This window comes from Mauremys reevesii, linkage group 13, assembly GCF_016161935.1.
Source record: "Mauremys reevesii isolate NIE-2019 linkage group 13, ASM1616193v1, whole genome shotgun sequence".
NCBI lineage: Eukaryota > Metazoa > Chordata > Testudines > Geoemydidae > Mauremys > Mauremys reevesii.
The window spans coordinates 32,642,275-32,663,763 of NC_052635.1; the positions used below are offsets into that span (position 1 = coordinate 32,642,275).

At 42.6% G+C, this 21,489-nt stretch overlaps 1 protein-coding gene across 2 annotated transcripts in view; it reads right to left on the reverse strand.

Moving 5' to 3' along the window:
* Window positions 1-21,489, reverse strand: part of PREX1 (phosphatidylinositol-3,4,5-trisphosphate dependent Rac exchange factor 1) — a 220,565-nt gene that overhangs the window by 41,791 nt on the left and 157,285 nt on the right. For both annotated transcript variants that reach the window (XM_039498242.1, XM_039498241.1), the window contains exons 15-17: window positions 14,511-14,583; window positions 11,269-11,411; window positions 3,954-4,046 (exon numbers count right to left, since the gene is read on the reverse strand). In XM_039498242.1, the coding sequence (XP_039354176.1) occupies window positions 3,954-4,046; window positions 11,269-11,411; window positions 14,511-14,583 (309 nt within the window). The remainder of the gene's footprint in view (window positions 1-3,953; window positions 4,047-11,268; window positions 11,412-14,510; window positions 14,584-21,489) is intronic.

The window sequence follows — 21,489 nt, forward strand, 5'->3', positions numbered from 1 at the left end:
ATGTTCAAAGTCAGATAGCAAGCACAACTCTCAATGGGGTAATTTCTTCACTGTTGTTTCCTTCCTAGGTGTCTGAGTGTACTGTTTACAAACAAGCTCCAGGATCAAAACATGTGGAAACAAGTGTTCCTGGTAATATACTAAACATGGAATGCGTTTAATGAGGCACACAGGAGATACATACAGAAGGCAAAGTGCCACATGATGGAATCAGTTTCACAGGTTTTAATCACAGAATGATAAAACTGTAGGGCTGGAACAGACCTCAAGAGATCATTTAGTCCAGCCCCTAGTGCTGAGGCAGGACCAAGTATACCTAGACTATCCCTGACAGATGTTAGTCTAACCTGTTCTTAGAAACCTCCAGTGATGGGGATTCCACAACCTCCCTTGGAAGCCTATTCCAGGTTAACGATTCTTACAGTTAGAAAAGTTTTCCTAACATCTAACATAAATTTCCCTTGCCGTAAATTAAGCCCATTACTTCTTGTCCTACCTTCAGTGGACATGGAAAACAATTGATCACTGTCCTTTAGATAACAACCAGTAACATATCTGAAGACTGTTTATCAAGTTCCCCTTCAACTTTCTTTTGTGGGAAGGGATAGCTCAGTGGTTTGCACATTGGCCTGCTAAACCCAGGGTTGTGAGTTCAATCCTTAAGGGGGCCACTGAGGGATCTGGGGCAAAAATCAGTACTTGGTCCTGCTAGTGAAGGCAGGGGCTGGACTCCTTGACCTTTCAAGGTCCCTTCCAGTGCTTACAAACTGATTGTTTAATAATCTGTTCCACTATCTTTCCAGGTATCAAAGTTAGGCTGACTGGTTTATAATTCCCCAGATCCTCTTTATTCCCCTTTAAAGATAAATGCCGTGTTTGCCCTTCTCTGGGATCTCCCCCCCTTCTCCATGCAGTCTCAAATATAATCACTAATGGTTCCAAGATTGCTTCAGCTAGTTCCTCAAGCATCCTAGGGTGCATTTGATCAGGCCCTGCTGACTTGAATACACCAGACTTATCTAAATGTTCTTTAACTTGTTCTTTCCCTATTTCAGCTTGTGTTCCTTCCTCCATGTTGTTAATATTAATTGTTTTAAGTATCTGGTCACAATTAACCTTTTTAGCGAAGACTGAAGCAAAATAGGCATTAAACACCTCAGCCTTCTTGATGTCATCAGTTATTAGCTCTCCCACCCCGCTAAGTGGAGGACCAACACTTTCCTTCATCTTTCTCTTACTATTAATATATTTATTGAACTTCTTCTGATTGCCTTTAATATCATTAGCTTAGGTGTAACTCATTTTGTGCCTTAGCCTTTCTGATTTTGTCCCTACATGAATGTACTATTCTTGAGTACTCAGTATTAGCAATTTGTCCATGTTTCCACTTTTTGTAGGATTCCTTTTTGATTTTCAACTCATCAGAGTTGAAATGGATGGATCCATGTTGGCCTCTTACTATTCTTACTATCTTTCCTTTACATCAGGATAGTTATGCCTTTAATATTGTCTCTTTGAGAAACTTCCAGCTCTCCTGAACTCCCTTTTCCCTTAGATTTTCTTTCTGTGGGATCTTACCTACCATTTCTGTGAGTTTGTGAAGGTCTGCTTTTTGACATGAAACTGGCCTTATTCTGCTGCTTATGCATTTAAATTGTGCCTTTTCTTTAGAATCATGAAATCTATCATTTCATGATCACTTTCACCCAAAGTGCCTTCAGATTCACAACAGATTCCTCTCTGTTTGTTGGAATCAAGTTACTTCCTCAGTTACTTCCTCCACCTTCTGAAACAAGGAATGTTCGAAGTACATTTCAAGAACTCACTGGACATTTTGTGTTTTGCTGTATTATATTTCCAGTGGATGATTGGGTAGTTAAAAGTCCCAGTTACCAGGGCAAGTGTTTTGGATATTTCTGTTGTTTGTTCTAGAAATGCCTCATCCAACGCCTCCTCCTGATTTGGGGGTCTACAGTAGCCCCCTACAGTGACATCACCCCCGTTCATTTTCCCTTTTTATCTTCACCAACCGACTGTCAACTGGTCTGCCTCTCACCTCCTTCTGGACCTCAGAACCAATGTATATGTTCTTGATGTATAATGCAACAGCATCTCCCTTTTTTCCCTGCCTGTCTTCCTGAACAAGCTATACCCCTCTACAGAAATATTCCAGTCATGAATTTATCCCACTGCATTTCTGTGATGCCAATTATAATTTAGTTTATGTACTAATGCTTCCAGTTCTTCATTTTTATTCCCCATATGCCCTGCATTTGTATACAGACATCTAAGATGCTGAGTAAATCCACCCATTATTATCCTTCTTATTGCTGCTATGACCCTACTGTAATTTTCCATTCTCCCCCTCCCCCACAACATCTAGCCCTTTGTTAAGGGCATCTTTTTTTATACCTAGCTCTGGGCTTTTGTCCCCTGCCCCCTTTAATCTGGAGTAATTCCCCACTGAAGTTGATGGAGTTATTCCAGATTCACACTAGTATATCTGAAATTCTAACCTGGCCTAAAAATCAGTAATAAAATCCAATGAACCGTGGTTGGACACAATGAAGTGAAACTCCTTGCCCTGGTTTTGTCCCTGGAGTATTAAAACAAGCAGAGGATTTCCAAAGTGGCCTAAAGCTGCTGAGCTGGCACAGAACCATATGCTAGATCTCTTTGTAGTATCAAAAAGCAATTAAAGAGCCCAAGAATGTAATGAAACGCATTACTGCTAGGCTTCAAATCTTGGTGAATTGAGTTGACAGCTTTCCAGTTCAGTCAGATCTTGATTTGGTTCCTTCAAGATTTTAAAGCCAAGTTGAAAAGATGGGCAGATGGTCACAGCTTGTTTGTCTTGGACAGTCAAGAAAAAGATTCCTTAGAAAACTGTGTGCTTCTGTTGTCTCAGAACACAAACAGACTTCCAATGCAGAATGTTCTACAGGCAGCTGGCCAAAGAAATGACCGAGGGATTATCTGTCAGGCAATGGTTTACCCTAGAGGTTTGCATTAATAAAATATTTGGCCAATTTCTGTTAATTTGAGTATGAGCTGAGGCATGGGCACAGCTTTGCTGATGGCTACAAAACAAGGGAGAATAAGATCATTTAATTCTAATATTAAACTGCATCTTAAAGTTCCTATTTGCGATTCTTTCAGCATGTCAAAATCAATCTGGCTGCTTCCTCTCCTTAGATCATTAAGGAAGCATAGGCAGCCCAGAGCAGTACGCAATCTGCAGGATCGCCAGGAAAGACAGCCCACAGATAGAGGTGCTAGGCTTGGACTTGGGAGATTAGCGTTCCAGACCCTGCTCTCCCACAAGCTTCCTTTGTGATGTTGGGCAAGTCTCTCCATGCCTCCGTTCTGCAAAATGGGGATAATAGGACTTTCCTACCTTGGGGGGTGGGGTGGGTGGGTTGGGTTGTAAGGATAAATACATCAAAAGGTTGTGAGGTGCTCTGATACTGTAGTAATGGAGGCCATATAACTACCTCAGATAGATACATTACTATACGTGAGAATCCAATAAAGCTGATTAGGGCTTTTAGAAAACACCAGGGATCAAGGAAGAAATCAGTTTATAGATGGTTAAAAAAAACAGTGTTCAAATACAGTGTATGCCCATTCTGTAAATCCAACTACTGTCTCCCTGCTCTCAGCTTTGCATCTCCTGACACTGCCCAAGCTTTGCGATCATCACAGAAAGGAGCTGCCTGTTGTCTTCTCACTTAATAAAAATGTTCAGCAAGAATGTTTTACGCAAAGCAGCCAAAAACGTATCAATATACAGAGGCAGTTTATGACCAGAGGAACTGCAGACAATCCCCAATTTCCTATTAGCTGCCACTAACATGAAACAGGCTTATAAAGGATATTGCTGTGCCTTTTCAAAGAAGAAGCTTCTTCCCACTGCCAAAAGGGAAATGTTTATAATTGTCAGAAGGTCTCACCTCTGCAGGAGATCCTCGCTCAACAGACTTGACCACGATTGCTTTATTCTTTTCTTCAATGTCAAACCCGTAGTCGTCCTCTCCAGGTAAGATCTTTAAAAACAAAAAGAACACAGGGTAATGTTTCACAGATATGGAAGTGTGTTTTGGAGGAACTGGCGAGCTGAAAGGAGACAGAGCTGGGCTTTTCACGTCTTAAGTCACTGTTCTCATAGATTCATGGATCTGAAAGTCAGAAGGGACCATTCGATCATCTAATGTAATCTCCTGCATAACACAGAGCCTAAAACTGTATCAGTTACTCCTGTAGTGTATTGAACTTAATAACTTGTGATTTCAGTCTCTGTACTGAGTTCCATCAGATAAGCCTCATGCATTTTAGTGCACTTTACACATTTAATACACATCTGATAAATCAAAGAAATAAATCTAATAAATCAGATGAATATAAAAGCTGCCTATAATCTAACACGTGCCACTATGAGAAGAAAATTATGGAAGATTACTCCCTTGATCCTTCCGACTTCTACACTGCTGAAAAGTACTAGCAGTGTTTTCTATTACAGTCAATGCCATTAACTTATCAATTTCCTCCTGTTAGTGATTCATCACAGCAGAAGGTTATGGAAATAAAACCTTCCTTCCCTGAAGGAGCCAAAATCTCCAGGTGCAAAATAACTCATTACTCTAGGACACCTGCAAGAAAAAAAACCCGACAACCTGTTCAGGAGATGTTTGGATAAAAAGGGAAGCACCAACAGGGGAAGATTCCGTGGAAAATGTGTCGTGGTTCCTTCTAACGAAACGCTTTGAGAACAATGCTACTCAAGCATACTCAGTACAAAGAGTTCATTAGAAGATGAGCACAGTGCTAGGTAGGTTCTGACCTTGCACAGTTACAAGTGGCATGAGTTGCAGCCCAACACAATGTGTACATTATTGCCTCAAGTTTGGGATTCAATTGAAAACTACTTCGGCAGCTCTCCCGTTCAACTTGTCATTTTCCATGCAAAGAGGCTGTGCAGTTCCTCTCCTGTTGGAGAAACGTGCTCCGGGCTACATTTTCAAAGCACCGACCGGGGAGTCAGCCGTAAAATTCCCATTTATTTTAATGGGAGTCATGCAGCTAAAGCCAAATGCAGTGTTAACCTTTTGGGAGAAAAATCAACCAACAGCGCTGAGGCAGGTTGTTGGGGAATAGTGGTAATTTCAGAGAGCTTTATTGGAAACAACACTAACTCACCATCCTTGTATTCCCTGATAACATGGTAAAGTTGCCACTCTGTGACCCATGACCATTACTCTGAACAAAACCTTGGGTCCTTCTGAACATTCACATGTGGCATGACAAGACCATATTCAGCTTTCTGACAGATGTGGATAGTGAAACAAAATGACCCGGTATCTTAAACATTCACGGCACATCTACACAGCGAGCAGCAGCCTGCGGCCGCAAGTGTCAAACCCAGATCAACAGACTCGGGCTCATGGAGCTTGCACCACGGTGCTAAAAATAGCTGTGTAGATATTGCAGCTTAGGCTGGAGTTTGGGCTCTGAAGCCTAGCGAGAGCTGTAGGTTTCACAGTCCAAGCTATAATGTCTACACTGCTATTTTTTGTGCTGTAGCCAAAGCTCGGAGACTCACTGCTGTGGGCTGCTGCTCGCTATGTAGATGTACACAGAGGTCTTGATTTGCAAAACCTGAGAACTAAGAGCTATGCACCATTGATTGTCTAGTTTGTGTGCAAATACCCTGATTGCACATGGAAATCTCTTTCATGCCCTGTCATTTTCTAATGACCTTCATGCCCTTCTCAGTTCTAAAACTGAGTGCAAACGGAATTGTTTGTAAAGTTTTTAATGTGGATTGTTTTCAATGAAAGTGATGGTGATTAAACTAATAGTCCTACATTTCTATGCCACTTTTCAAGCCAAAGAATCCCAAAGCCCTTTTATAAACATTTATGCAAACTATAGTCAGTGTTCACTTCATCTGCTGCTATGCAACACTTTAAGAAAGCTGTGATGTGTTTTCCACATAATGAAATAGTAATACCTTGCATTTCAGTACAGAACAGCCTTTCATCCCAAAGGATCCCAAAGCAATTAAGAGACTTTCCATATACAGGAATCACTTCTGTCACCCCTGAAATGCAGCCACTTTGGGAGTATAAGACAGCAGCTGCTTAATATTGAACAGCAGCATCACACAATTATCCAGTCCAGGATGTAAAGAAGAATATTCAATTGAAATTGCAGGGGAAGTTTAGACAGGCAGAACATCCTCAAATAGAATTTGGCCAGGACACAGGGAGAAGAAATATCCTATAAATAGCCCATTATATTTGTTTCTATCACATCTGCTTTGTTTGCAACAAGTGAGATATGAGTTCCAGCACATGTATCACCATTTATTAGTGACTGCACTCTTTCCCAACAACAGCTTGTTACCACTACAGTGTCCATCATAACAGTTATATAGTTCTTTGTTTTGCTAGTCACTCTCGTACACAGGTTTCCAACGATGGCCTGCAGAGTAGTCCATGCAATGCAGGCCGGTCACATGATGCTGGCTCCTCTTTCATTCCTAGCTGCTAAATCCCATTAAAAGGCAGCTAAAAATACTGAATTAAATATTTCTTGTATGACACTTTCCCACATAAGCTATTGTTGTAGTGCCACAGGGAAGTCATATGACTGTGAATGGTGGAGCGATGTCCATGATACAGTGTCTATTAAAAGATGGTCCAGGCTCTGAAAAAATTGTAGATCCTCTACTTAATGTAATCAGTGTAATAGATATGTACAGGGGACTGTATCTTTAAGGGCTGATCTTCCCAGACAGAGCCACGCTATTTAATGGATGGCTCTTGGCAGAAGCAAAGATGGATATTTGGGATATGACAGAGAGGCAGAAAGTATAAGCTTTAAGCTAAGGAGAATCTAAGTCATTAATGATCAGTTTCTCCCTCAAATTTCCATGGACAGCTCCCCACTGAAATCAAAGGGGTCTGTGTGCCCCGATGGACCAGCAGAACTTGGCCACAAGCCAACATTAAAAAATGGTGACAACAAAGAGTGAGATGATTCAGTGAACACGGAACTATATCCCTACTGCACTATGAAAGTACCCAATCATCTGGTAGGGGACTTTCCCCCAACATGGAAAACACATGTTAAACCGTTGTCAGTGGCCAAGACATCAGATTGCAGTATGGTCTGTCTGAATAAACAGTAACACCAAATGGAAAGCTTGTGGCTTCCTTTATCCCAGGTTAACCTCTGTTTCAGCCATCTTCTGTACACAAATGCACATGGGCTAAACCAGTGTTGGGAGGGAAGCAAAGGTTATACCTGCTATTCCCCTCACATACTTTCCAGTCGCCGGTTGATGGTGCCTATGTAGTCAGAAGGCTTGGAAGCCCGCAAAAGGCTGAAGATTTCCCTCTTCACATTTGCTGTGTTTCCACTTCAGCTCAGTTTCCTCAGGGCAAATCCTTTTTACTAAGACTTTGTTCCAGTTTTCAGAATTTGGCCCAATAACTGTATTTTTAGGTGTTCCTCAGATGTCACTGTGCTCCTTGCATGCATACTGACCTAAGTGTGTGATCTTAAATTCAATCCTCCTAAGGATACACATGAGTAAAACTTGATTGCATGATTGTGGAAATCCAACTCAACAGAGAGTGTGAACATTGTTGAAGTGAATTAATTGAAAACTTCAGACATACATAGTGGGGAAAACATTTGCAGCATAAACCCAGCTCTGCTATAAGCCTTGCCAAGGAAGCCTTTGAGCTACTACAGTCTTTGGTGTTACATTTCGCCAATCACTAAACACAAAAAATAAAACACAACAAAAACCCAGATCCTTTTGATCCGTGACCTCCACCGTGAACTGAACATTCTGAATAACTTAACAATGGAAGATTTACAGTATAAGAGAGACTTGTTTTCACTTCAGTGTTTGCTGGGGTTTTTAGTGGCCAAATCCACTCAAAAATACCCTTATCATGGCCTCTGGCTACACCTGGATGGCAGATGCCTCTTCTATTGACTTGCCAGCCCAACTCCTTGGGAGTTCAGAGATCCGTCTGGGACAGACTCTCATTAGTGACTCTGTTCCTGAGGATGTTTTTAATCAATGATTTTGAATGCTCAAGCCTGAATAGACTTTGGGAGGCTAGACTAATGAAAGGTAATGAGGCAGCCTCTCTCTTGCAGAACCTGTGCAGAATTAGGTCATTTTATATTAGCACAAGACATAAGAATAATTCCCCTGGAATGAGTAAACAGTGAAGAGATTTTATTAGGGAGTGAGCAGGACTTTATTTTAACAATGCAAGTCACTATTTAATCTCTGAATAAGAGAAATGTGTTTTGCAAGTCCATAGTTTTATCAGCACATTTAAGGGGGTTGCCTTAAAATGGCTCTTTTAAAATTGCAGTGAGAAACATGAATGAGTTATAATGCTACCTAGTACCTACACTTGAGACCCTGGGATGGGTGGGTGCTACACTATACAGAGTAAGTTCAAAGTGATATTATTATTAATTATTTGATTTAATGTCTTTCAGTTTCAAAGCCTCTTCTAAATATGACCGATACAGCAGATAAGTATTATCCTCATTTTGCAGATGGGAAAACTGAGGCACAGCATGTTTAAGTGACTTGCTTAGGGCTATACAGTGAGCTCATGTCAGAAACTAGATTAGGACACAGGTGTATTCCTCATTCTTGTGCTCAGACCACTAGATGCCACCTTTCTCCAAAACACCTACAATGCCAGAAGGCAGTAATGTTGGTATTGACTTTCAGTGGTGGCTAGGTTCCTGAATGATGTAGGTCCTTTTGAAAAATGGGACTTAGGCTCCTACTGCACTCCTTAGGTGCTTTAGAAGCTGTTCCCCATGATATTTGCAGGCAGTATCTCTACAGTGACGGGAAAAGTTCTGACACCTTTCATTTAAGATGAGACAAATGATCCTGACTCAGTTGGTGTCCCCTACTGATAGACAGAACTGTGAGTGTGAAACTTCTGGTGGATCCTTCATGGATGTCCATCTCCACAAGCACATTTGTCTGTCTGAAATTTGATTCTTTAAGTGCTGGGCCTGATGAGCTGAAGTGTAGATCAAAAGTTAAAAGGGGAAAGCTGCAACACGGATACAATCCCCGTAGCTGGAGGCAGTGAGAAGCCTTAATTCTTTTTGAACTATGCAAAGAATTTTGTGTATTTTTTCAGCATGTCAAGATTTATGTCCATAAATCAAAAACAACTGCATAAATAAATGAATATCAAACTTTGTTTGAAGTGCATTTTTTTCCAGCCTGGAATCACTTTCTTTTGGCATTTGTGATTTTCATTGGCCAGAAAGCTCTTGTTGTTTCTCCCCTTGCAGTGCAAGGTTGTCCAAGATAGGGAAAGGGGGAAAAACCTAGCACCAGTTGGTAAGTGAGTTGAGTTGGTTCCCCTTGGGCAACACAGGTTACACTGCAGAGATACAGTACAAGATCCAGCAGAGCGGAGGCTGTGTTACCCTAACTACAATGTGGCTTACAGGGAGCCCTGAGGAGCAAGGCGGAGATGTTCTGCAGGCAGGGAAGCACAAGGATTCCAGCAGTTCCTTATTTCTAACCAAAAAAGGGAGGCATGAATGTCATCATGAATAATGTGATGCATTTCTAGTGCTTGTATCTGTGGGATCTTCACAAGTATTCAGGAAGCTCTTGGTTTGTTTGTGTAAATAGCAATGAAGCGCAGAATTTTAGCACAAATAATTATTAATTTGAAAATCTGTACCAAGAAGCGTGCTGTTTGTTATTTGCTATGCATCATTCATCATTCATTTTTTACTGTTAGCTCTTTGGGAGGGGGTTGTGTTTGTGCCTAACACAATGACACTTGTTTAGGAACTACAGTAACAGTAATGTAATAAGTATTTCTCCTGTTTTAAATCTTTCAGTTACCCAGTCAGGGAGCAGATGTCACTTAGGTGCTCAGTCATACACTACTTGTAATCGATAGGAAACAGACAAAGTGCACAGCCGAAGAGGTTGAAATTTATTCTCTTTGATGAATGCTAATAAACACCCAACACATTAGCAGAAAGTAGGATCAACCAGGTCTACTGCTGATCTTTAAAAGGCTCCCTTATTTCAGGGGTAGAAATAATGCTGTTGTTAGATACTAGAACTTTTAAATAAGGGGGAAGAAAAGTGGAAGATGTCTGCTGGTTAATCTGTTTCCTCAAAACGGGGACCTCTGTCCACAAGGAAGAAAATCAAAGCAGCTCGAGTGATGACAATTCCCTATGAGTGAATATGAAAATGATCTCTGAGTGCTTTGCAAAATGCAGGAATCAAGCCCAGAGTGTAAGTTCTTGGCAAGTTAAGTAAATTATTCCTTTAGCAGCTTCTTTGTATCAAATGCCTTTATAGGAGGATGAACAGAGACACACAGTTCACTAGCACTGGCTGCGTAAGTGAACGATTTTTAGGGAGAAGGAGGGAGGGACATCATTGTATGGTGCTTTAAATATCACAATTAGCCATTAAGACAAACACTGAATGATCTCCCTGCAGCAGGGAGGGTACAATTTTGGCCATCCACCAGGAAAACTCTTCCCTCCTTTAATGGGCCTCAGGATCCTTTCCAGCAAAGCTGTTTTGTCATTATTGACCTGGGCTTTCTGCTCCTGCATTCTGCCAGTGCTCAACAGGAGAGGAGGATGGACTCTGGGCCACTGGCAGTAAATGAGGTTTTCTGGACAAATGACATCCAAGTGCAAACAAGGGTAAAGCAGTCCACATGCACTCAAGAGTGTGATGGTATTTAACAGACTGGGAATCATGGGAAATAACTATTTGAAGGGCAGTCAACGTGGAGAACAATATTATTGCCTGGAAAATGGCTTCCACGAGATTGGAACTGAGACTGGAACTGGATATGTTCTGGATAGGAATCCAGCCTGAAGCTATTTGGAATCACTCTGATGGTGACTCCTAAAAACATGAATCTTGGAGAATTACCTGACTTTTACCTAAGTACCTCTACCATGCTGTATATGTCACTCAGTGTTTAACTTCAGCCCATTTGATGCAAGGCCTCCTTTTGAATCTACCTCCCCCATCTTGTCTCTCAAGAAAAAGAAGTCTCACAGTGAATCAGTCAGCTGCAATATCTGGCTACTGTCTATAATTTCCCACCCTGATTTTTTTCTACTATACTGTGGTATAAATTGAGTCTCTTAGAACGCTAAAGATCACACAAGGCTTTATGTGAAACAAACACCAGACCAGCTCTGTCTTACCAGCAGGCGCTTTGCTAGGATGTTTTCAACGAGCTTGAAGTCATTACGCAGCTGCTTGCTCTTGAAACTTGTACCCTCCATCTCCTCATCAGCATAAAAACGGAAATATTGGGATTCATCCTTGAATTCACTCTTCTCCAGGACTGAAAACCAAAGGTGGAAGACACACACACATACACATGGACAGAGAGAGAGCAAGTTAGAAGGAAATCTAAAAATATACCCCCAACCTTTAGAAAACCAAAGACCAAACAAAATCCTGACCCCCCAATTCCAGCCAATCATTTATTTAGGACACTTTGGGCACACCTCTCCAAGCTGCATGGTGGATCTTGGTCTGATCTTCAGTTCTTCTGATCATAGGCATGGTCTGACTTCTATATTTGGGGGTCAGCTCCAGTCAGACCAATGTGGCTGCGTGTGGGGGACAGAGGCAAATTCCGCACCTGCCTGAGGCTTGCAGTTTGGGAGGGCAATGCCCTCTCTGACACCCCCAAACTACACACATGCTTCTGATGCATGTGTAATGCCCATCGGGTCCTCTTAGAAGAAAGGTGCTATGTAGTATATTATCAAGCATTAGGCAGGTATGTATTATGGTTGGTTCATATAGGTCTCATCACTGGAAACACCACTTGGAACCTGGAAAGTAAATATTACTTCCCCACTGAATTAGCATTTCTTCATTGGTCAAATACTGATTTATCTTTGGCAGTTTGTCTAATGGAGCTGAAACACATATGGATGTGATTTGTTTACTTCCCTGTCTTGGCATCAGCATCATGGAGGAAGACAATGGGCGGGTTCACAGCTCTGGGAACAATATTGCTCTTGAACTGCTTGTTAGAGGGATAGCAGGGGAGTCCACACATAATGGTTCAGAGTGTATGTGGAATGAAGGTATTAAGAATGGACAGGAGAGCTGAAAATGGGAGTGGAGTTTCACCATATGGCTCTGAGAGAAGAAGGCTGTTGTATGTGTGGAACAATAGCTTTATAAACTAGAGTAAATCTGGGTGCTAGTGCCCAAAGAGTTCCATGCTGGGCCCCATGATCCCTATCCCTACAGCTTTGAGACCATGCCCAATCCCCATGGCTCCTGCTTATTCATATTCAATGTGCCTCTCCCTGCAGTGAGATATGGGGCACCTTTTCATGCTATTGGTGCAGAATCTGAAATACTCAAGGGAGGATGCAGTGGCTGCTTTTTCAGCCAGTAGCTGGAGAAATTCCCATCTGTAAACACAGGCCCATTGTGAGGCTTCCAAAGGCCGGTCAGCTCCACACAACAAAAAATGGCCTCAGATGTAAATTAACTTCTCAACAGAGTCTCTTTCCTTCAGCAGCTTTTTTAATCAGTTGTCTGGCAGGGATCTGCAGAACCAGTTTGGCTGTGGTGTCTGTTTCCTAATATCTGTTTCATCTTCTAGGGCCATGTCAAGGATGGTTCTCATTAAAGCCTATGGGTAAACACTGCAGAGAAACCTACAGATAGCCTCTGATCTGGCCCAGAGCAGCAATACTGGGTGCTCTCCACACTCCTCCTCTCCAGTCCCTGACTCACCTTTTCCAGGAACATTTCATGAACATTTTTGCAGCCATTTCATTTATATATGTTTAGAATATAGCTATATTTAAAAGCCTGCAGTTGTCGCAAGGCAATGTATCCTGAAATCCAGGTGTTGGCTGGGGTACTCCCTGAGGGTCTGCCAGAGATGGGGGCTCTACAATGTATATTTTCCAGCTCTGAGCTCAGGTCTCCGTGCACCCAATCACCAGGCTGGACGGCAGGGAAGAAAGTTTGGACCCTCGGCTTCCTTGGGGATTGCTCATCACTTGTCTCCTTTTCATGATGGGCCATATTCTGAGACACTCGCTCCTGTGGAGTAGGACCTTGCTCTGAAAGGATCATTGGGGCTCTTTGAGAAGTAAGGGACTACGCAATGTGAATAAGGGTATCACAATCTGACCCTCCCGTCCCTCTTCCTCCAGGTTTCCTGAGTGGGGCCATACCGCTGGCTGAATTGAGAGAGAGTGAACATGCTAGTGAGTTTCCACATGGTGAGTTCCCCCAGTTCCATAAACTGAGGTTAGCAGTTAGACTCTGGGGACAGGCTGTGCTTGCTACAGTGTCTTTTCAGGGATAGGCAATGGGGGCAGAGAATTTAATTCAAACTCTAAAGCCCCAAATGGCTACAAATTCTCAGAATCCATGCTTTTACCTCCGATGTGAATTTCCACTGGCTTTGCTCATCTAAAATGCCCATTGGAGAGATGGTACCTTGTCATTTTGGGGCAGGAATTATAGTGATGCTCCTTTACATTCCTCACTGATTGCTACTCCTATATTGCACTGGGTTTTTTGGATATTTCAGCTGGGTTTCCCACATGCTGCATCATGATTACTACGAGGACATGGGAGATGGCAGAATGTGGGGTCAGTAAACAGCCGGTGCTTTTATTTTAGAGCAAATCTTTACTGCTGTGGGGGTGCAAAAACAATCTAAAATAGCCACGAGAAATTAAAGAGCAGGGCCGACCTCAAAACACAGGGCTGAGCTTGAGAATCTGGCAGCTCCAGCAGCTCAGCTCTGAGGGCTGCCAAGGCAGCTCCAAGAGGCAGGAACTGGACTGAGCAATTTGGCAATTCCTTTAGAATAGCTCAGCCTAGTGTTTAGAGATTCAGCACAGGTTAGACCAGGGCATGTCATGTCATTCCTGAGACCCACTGAAGTACATCTCAGGACTGCACTTAGCATGTGCAGCATTTCCGATGGCCCAGACATGGCACTGAAACACATGGTGAGAAAAATATCTCCCCTCTAAACTGGCTAGGTGCTGCAGTGCTTACCATGAACATCATCAACGTCTCAAGTACCAGGGGGTAGCCGTGTTAGTCTGTATCCACAAACACAACAAGAAGTCCAGTGGCACCTTAAAGACTAACAGATTATTGCCCAAATAAATCTGTTAGTCTTTAAGGTGCCACCGGACTCCTCGTTGTATCATCAACGCAGGGACCCTATGGGGGAGCTATTACCCCAGACATCCTGAATAGGCTCAGTGCCTGCAGTATTCCCCATAGCTGCATTTCAGATGGATCCTGCGGGACCTCTGCAGCTGTTTGTATATCAGCATGTGTGGCACAGTCTATAGGAGAGGGATTTGCAGATATCCCTTGTTAGTGAGATTGAAGTGAGAGCTCTGTTAATTGGCTATGAGATGGGTTATTGATACATTACCATGATGCATGAAGCCATTATTGCAGAGTCCAACACCCAGTGCGACAGCTTCCTCCCGAGTCTGACAGTCTCCCTAGAAACAGGAGGATAAATGTTACACCTCAGACTACTTCCTAATCTAAACAATTTCCCCTCCCTGTGCTTGCAGCTCTGAAATTAGCAGAGTGGCAGAGAACAATAGCAAACAATTAAAACAGGCCTCCCTTTCCCCAAATCCCATTCATTCCTATATATAGCACCCCTTCCCTCCCACAGGAATTGGGAGGACAAAAGACCAGGACTCTGGAAAGCAGCTGTTTTACAAGCACAGACGCATAATATTACCTCAGTGTGGAGACTTTTTGCTTTATTACCGGCAATCATGATAAAGATTGAGTTCAGTACCCATTAGCCCCAGACAATACCACTCATTCTTAGGAGAGCGAGATTTTTATCTATATCTAAACCGAGAGGGAAAACTCTCTATGCATAATCAGTTCAAGTGAACTCCCAAAGGTTGAATTTAATTAAACTTCTATGGTACTCTGTTTTCTCATACAGCCAAATCTGCAAAAAATGACTCGCTCAGTCAAATATCATTTGAAGCCCTCAAGCCAACATTTCAAAGTAGAGTGCAAGAGGTGTGCCTGAAAATGTGCCTGTTACAAATCATTAAAAAGTAATTTGCATGCAGAAAATTGGTTATTTGCAATAAATGCCCAAATTCTGCATATGCAATAGTTTATCTGACATGCACAAAGGAAGATTTTTGCAGGTGTGCCTGCTGCACCCTCTCTTGCTCGCTGCCAACCCCTGCAAGGTGCAGAGTATGGTTCACAGCTCCGAGTGACATCCCACTGATTTCTGGGTGCTCAGCATCTCTCAGGATCAGGCCCTGTTGAGGTGCCTTTATTTCTAAAATAAAGGCCACAGTTGCAGCCATTAGAGGTTGTTCTCCAGAAAATACAAAGAAACAACAAATGAAAAATGTATGAAGAATGACGAGGCTCCACCCTGTAGACCTTACCCATGCAGCCTCGGATTTAGCACTCAAATTAAGCCCACAGTTTGAGCACAGGTCCCATACTCCCCAAGCCCACACCCTGCAGTTGGCTATGAATGACTGACATGCTTAGGGTAGGTTCCTATTTCCCTGACTTGTTTGCATGTAGGCTCCCTCCCTTCTACTACCTGATCCTCTGCATATGCTGCTCACTGTGAGATGGTGTGACTGTCACTATCTGACAGCAAGACAAAACCCATGGTAGCTGCAAAACAAAAAGCAATGGCTGTATCTCTGCCAGGATACAGTGTGACTGCTCCAGGGGTTGCCTGAGTCTATTTCATAATCGTCCAAGGATACACAAGCAGTAGGTATTAATAAACATTAAACTCAATTTTTGACTCTAAACTAATTTCAGGGCTTTACAAGTCTCTTCTCAGTTTCAACATCCTGCCATGTGACAATTCCCAGCTACCACTATGACTTATTTTTTAGGCTAAATGGCTAGTTCATTCTGCATAGAGGCCAGGATTTAAAATCTAATTTAATTCTGTAATTGTGAATAAATTGAAGGGGAAATGCCTTCTGACACCATTCTTAAATTAGCCTTTGGGATCTGGTTCTCTTCCAGGCAACTGCACATTAAAATCTCCACGTGCGGGGATTCTAACGCAAACTTGGCTACTCCTGAGGACATTAGCGTGGCCTCAGATCACATCCCTTGAAAACCAGCACCTTTTCAATTTAGGAGGTAACTAAAAATAGAGCATTTTGGATCCTCTGTGCATATTTCCAAATAGTATTTGGCAATCCCTCCAACTGCAATAAGAGCACTAATAAAAAAAACTTAAAGAGAGACATTTAACATTCTACACATAATTTTAGATGTGTGTCTTGCAGAAACTGCACATGAAACTCAACACACCACCATGTTACTCTGGTTTCATGCCAGTGTAGTCAATGGATTGCACTCAATGGAGCTACTCCCCGGGGAACAATGAGCTAACATAGTGGTGAATAAGGCCCAATATCCCTTTGTTATTATTTGTATTGCAGTAGCACCTAGGAGCCCCTGTCATGGATCAGGATCCCACTGCGCTAGGCACTGTACAAATACAGAGCAAAAAGACATTCCAAAGACTTTGCAATCTAAGTATAAATCAAGAGACAACAGATGGAGACAGACAGACAGACAGATGGGAGAACAAGGAGACACATGGTAGGCAGTGCTCTCAGTACACTAGAGGCCAAACCATGGCTATGTTTTTTTGTCGACATCCCTGGAAAGGAGAGTTTTCAGGAGGGTTTTGAAGGAGGAGGAGGAGTTAGTTTTGGGGATGTTTACAGGGAGCTCCTCCCAAGCACGAGGGGCACCATGGGAGAGAGCACAAAGGCCCCCATTTGGAAATTTAACAAGGGGTGATGGAGGGTGGCATCATGAGCCAATCGGAGGCGGGGTGCTGGAACAATTTTTATAGTGGGGGTGCTGAGAGGCACTGAACCAAACTCTAACCCTGGATATAATGGAAACCACTTCAAAACAGGGGGTGTTGCAGCACCCCCTTCCCCGAACCTCTAGTTCCAGCACCTATGATCAGAGGTGGGAGTCTACATCTCAGTAGTGAGTAAAAGATGTAAGGTAGGGTAGGGATAGGCCATGGAGGGCTTTGAAAGTGAAGACAAGTAGATTATGTTTGATGCACTAGAGAAGGGGGAGCCAGTGGAGGGATTCAAAGAGGGGTGACATGGTCAAAGCAATGGGCTAGAAGAATGATCTTTGTAACAGCATTCAGCTTTACATTCTTCCTTTTACTTTCATACCTCCTCTCCTAGAATTACCACTTAATGTTTTCCAGGTGGAGTGTGGACCAACTATTGGTGGATTAGCCTCTGTCATCTCTGGGGCTCTGGATTCAAATTCTGACTCAGGTCACAAGTGAATCGATTTTTGACAGTACCAATGTAGTCTCCAGCAGATGCTTGTGATTCTTATAAAATCAAGGTGCAGTTCTGCACAGTTTTGCAGACCGATCAGGAATGCTCCCAGCTCTGCATATTCTTTTGTTATTTTTAGGGCACTTGCAGCTCACACTGAAGTCAAATTCAGGTCAATGGGAGCTGCAAGAGCTCCATTCCAATTCCGACCCTTATCTAGGCTGGGAAGCCTTGGGAAGTAATGCTCCCACTTTAAGAGGGCACAGACTTCAGTTCCAGGGTGCCCAGATCCTCAAATTACTTGCTGCCAGCTCAGTTGCTGCTGCAGATGTGGTCTTCTGATGGCCTGGGCTGACATAGCAGCACCTCCTCAGTAACTTTAAGGAAATTCTGTGCCTAGAAGATGCTTATTTCCCTCTGTTACATGTACAAGCAGACAATATGTTGCTTATGGAAGCTGAATTATAGAGGAAGACTTTGGATAAGACAGAGGAAAGGATGGTATGGAGGAGAGAATGGAGGAATTAACAGGAAGGGATGATTTGTCCACTACAAACATGCCTACGAAAATCTTTGCTTCAGCTAGTGTAAGTCAGCATCATTCCAAAGAAGTCAATAGAGCTGTGCCAGTTTACACTAGCTGAGAATCACGCCCACACTAGAGAAGGAAATGCCCAGAGATGCACACAAACACACCTCCATGGTGAAAGTTCTACCCATGAGCAAAAGGAGCTGTCCTTTAGCATCCCAGCAGCACTCTCTTTGGGATGCTCTCATTGGTGCTCTGTCTTGGGATGGTGATTATTATTTGCATTACAGTAGAACCCACAATGTGCTAGGTGCTGTCTGCACACGTAAGGAGACAGTCCCTGCCCTGCTTACAGTCTAAGAAGCAAAGCAACATGCAAAGGGGGGCGGATAGGTCTAGAATCTACAATTACAAGGCTCAGCCTGTGGCCCTCGTTACAGTCTCTTCGCACGCCTTTGGTGAGGCAAAGGGGATGTAAAACCAACCATCTGAACATCCTCCTCATATGGGAGAATCCCTATGTGGCACAGGGTCGCCATAGCTAGCCTACACCACCTACTTTGTGGCCCCCTCCCCCTCCCAAGTTAAGGGGAGTGACCAAGGGAAAAGGACATGGCCCTTGCATTATGGAGATCTCTTGCTGTTAGAATGGCCTCCTGGGGGCTGTTTGGGCGGGGGAGGCTTAGAGAAGTCCAGAAGCTGCTGTGAGTTTCTCTGGAACCTAAACTGGCCCTTGGCTTGGTCCAGGATTGGGGATTATAAAGATGGGTGAGAACCTCATTCACCCTTCCTTAACTGCCACTCAATACCAAGCTATTGTTAGTTGGCTAATTTCTTGCATCACGATAGAACCAGATCTTGGGCAGGGATTTGAAGGAGGAGAAGGAAGTGGCCTTTACAGATCAGTTCAGGGAAGTGGCCTCTACAGACCAGCTCATAGTGGTACAGAAGAAAGCACAAGAATGATTGTTGGAGCCTTTTCCTCACAGCTACAGCTATTAAGCTTCTATCAACTACAACAGCCCTCATTCTTATGGGAAAGGCCCGTATTCATCTCTTCTCAGCCAGCTCTCAGTGGGAGGTAGATGAGGTTGGAACATGAAGGTGATAGGATCCAGCTGTTCACCTGCATGAATGCTTAGTGGATTATCTATAAATTTCCATGCAATCACTGATGCTGGAGCAGGTATTTCTCCTTTCAGGCATGACCACTGAAGCCCTCCCCGACAGAGGGTCACCGGAGAAAAACCCAACACAGGCTTTCTTACAAGTCTTCATTTTCCAGGACTTAGCCCCATGCCATGGGATGAGACATAAATACCCCATCTCCCATCGGCCATGTTTTTCCCTCCAATGTCATGGCTAATACTGTGTTCTAGTGTTGAATACAGAACACACCTTAGACACAGAATGGGAGATGACTGAGACCAAATCCAGCCATTGTGAGCAGGAAATAACTAACAGAAAAGTCAAGCAAGCTCTGTATTAAATCTCCAGGCTTATGGAAATCCCACAGCATCCCTCTCTCACACAAAGACTCTCTGGTACTGAATATGCATTACTAGTATTCCAAGTTGCACAATTTAATAGGCCTGATAGTGAGAGGTGCTGAGCACCTGCAGCCCCATTGATGTCAGTGGAGCTACTAGTGCTCAGCATCTCTGATAATCAGGCAGTTAGGCTCTATGTTGGCTCAGATTCTGAGAGCATGTGATACACAAGGGATTGTTGCATGTATCAAATTTAAATGGCAACAGGTTAAATGTACAGATAGTTAAGTGTCGCTCAAGACCAAATTCAGCTTGACTGTTGACAGATGCAAGAAAATATAATGTTCTCCAAGTAGGAGGCAGGGTTTAGGATCTCAAATGATGGCTAAAATATCATTTCTTTTATAGGAAAAAAGCTCTTAGTCCTTTGTGTTGCTGACTCTTTAGAATAGTTGTGAGGGCCAAGGAAATGAAAAACAGCCTCTTCTATTAGTGAAAGATCCCCCTGACTTTTCCAGTCCAAATGACAAACAGAAGGCAGATTCCATCCTTCAAGTACTATGCTGGGTCATTGACTCTAAAGGAAACAATGGTCTTCCACTATTTTTGTACACCATTTCTAAATCAAACCATGATTTTCTACTTAAAATCCTGACTATAGAGGGTTTGTCAGAACCAGAAAGTGCATTTTTTCCAAGATCCCTTTTCTGTGATGCGTTTAATTATGAAATCACATTAGACACCACAACCAAGATTTTCAAAAATGGGTGCCTAAAGTTAAATTCCTATGGCCATATTTGGGTAACTAAAAGGTGGACTGATTTTCCAAAGGGCTGAGCACCCAGCAGCTCCCATTGAAATCAGCTGTTAAATATTTAGGTAGAAGATCCAAAGCATGACCAGTTGTAAGTTAACAGTTCAATCTGGGGGGGAGGATTCCAAGCAAGTGCATAGGAAGGCTGCTCTCTGTAGGACTGTCTGACTGGAAATCTGATTGTTGTTATCATAAATGCAGAGCACTTATGACAATAAAATCCTACAGTGTAGCTATAGTCAGAAATCACAAGGACAATAAAATCCTACAGCATAGTTATAGTCAGAAAAGTGGCCACATAAAAGTGGCATCACCCCCATATTCAACATGCTGCATATGCTCCCCTCAATGCCTGGAAGTTGCATCTGCTTTATTGATACAAACACTTTTCCATTCCTGTAGAGCCAACACAGCTATGGAAGAGCAATTGGGAGTCTATTCTGTTTAATGCACAAGGCCACCAGCTAAATTCTAATTACACAATCTTTATTACTGCTCTTATAGAAAAGTCCTAATAGAATTCTACAGAAGTGCATTAGGGTTCTAGAGAAACTAATCAAATACCTGCAGAATTTAATAGAAAATAATTGTCTTTCTATACGTTTCTGTACCATCCTATAGGTTTCCATAGCATGGAAGCAATTTTCTATTAAATTCTATGGGATAGTTAAAAAAACTATAGAAAAGTGAAAATTTACTACTAAGTTCCATAGGACCTATTCATAAAGGAAGGAATGACATAAGTAGCAGGAAGAATCCGGCTGGATTTTTATATCCATGGAAGAATTTGTAGTGCCACCAGTTAGAAAAAAAATCATATTTTTTATTTTTAATTTAGCAAATTTGGGACTCAATCCAACTCCCACTAGAATCAAAGGAATGTTCCCAATGACATGAATGGGAATTGGGCCAAGGCCAAGATGCAGAAGTTAAATGTTGACCATGTTCCTATTAACTAAATGAATACCCCAGACATTTTTCTCGTATCACACACATCAATTTAGCCTCTATACACAGATGATTCAAGCCTAATGTATGAAGTGTAAAGGAAAATTCAGTGAACAGCAAACCTGCAGGCTGGATTAACCGAATAGAATGAGGAAAAGGAGGGGAAAAAATGAGTTCACTTTCTCCAGACCTAAGACTGATCTTTTATTTTGACCTCTGAGTCATCCTCTTGCTTACAGAACTGTGATTAACTACAATCATGGCCGCATTAGATTGATTAA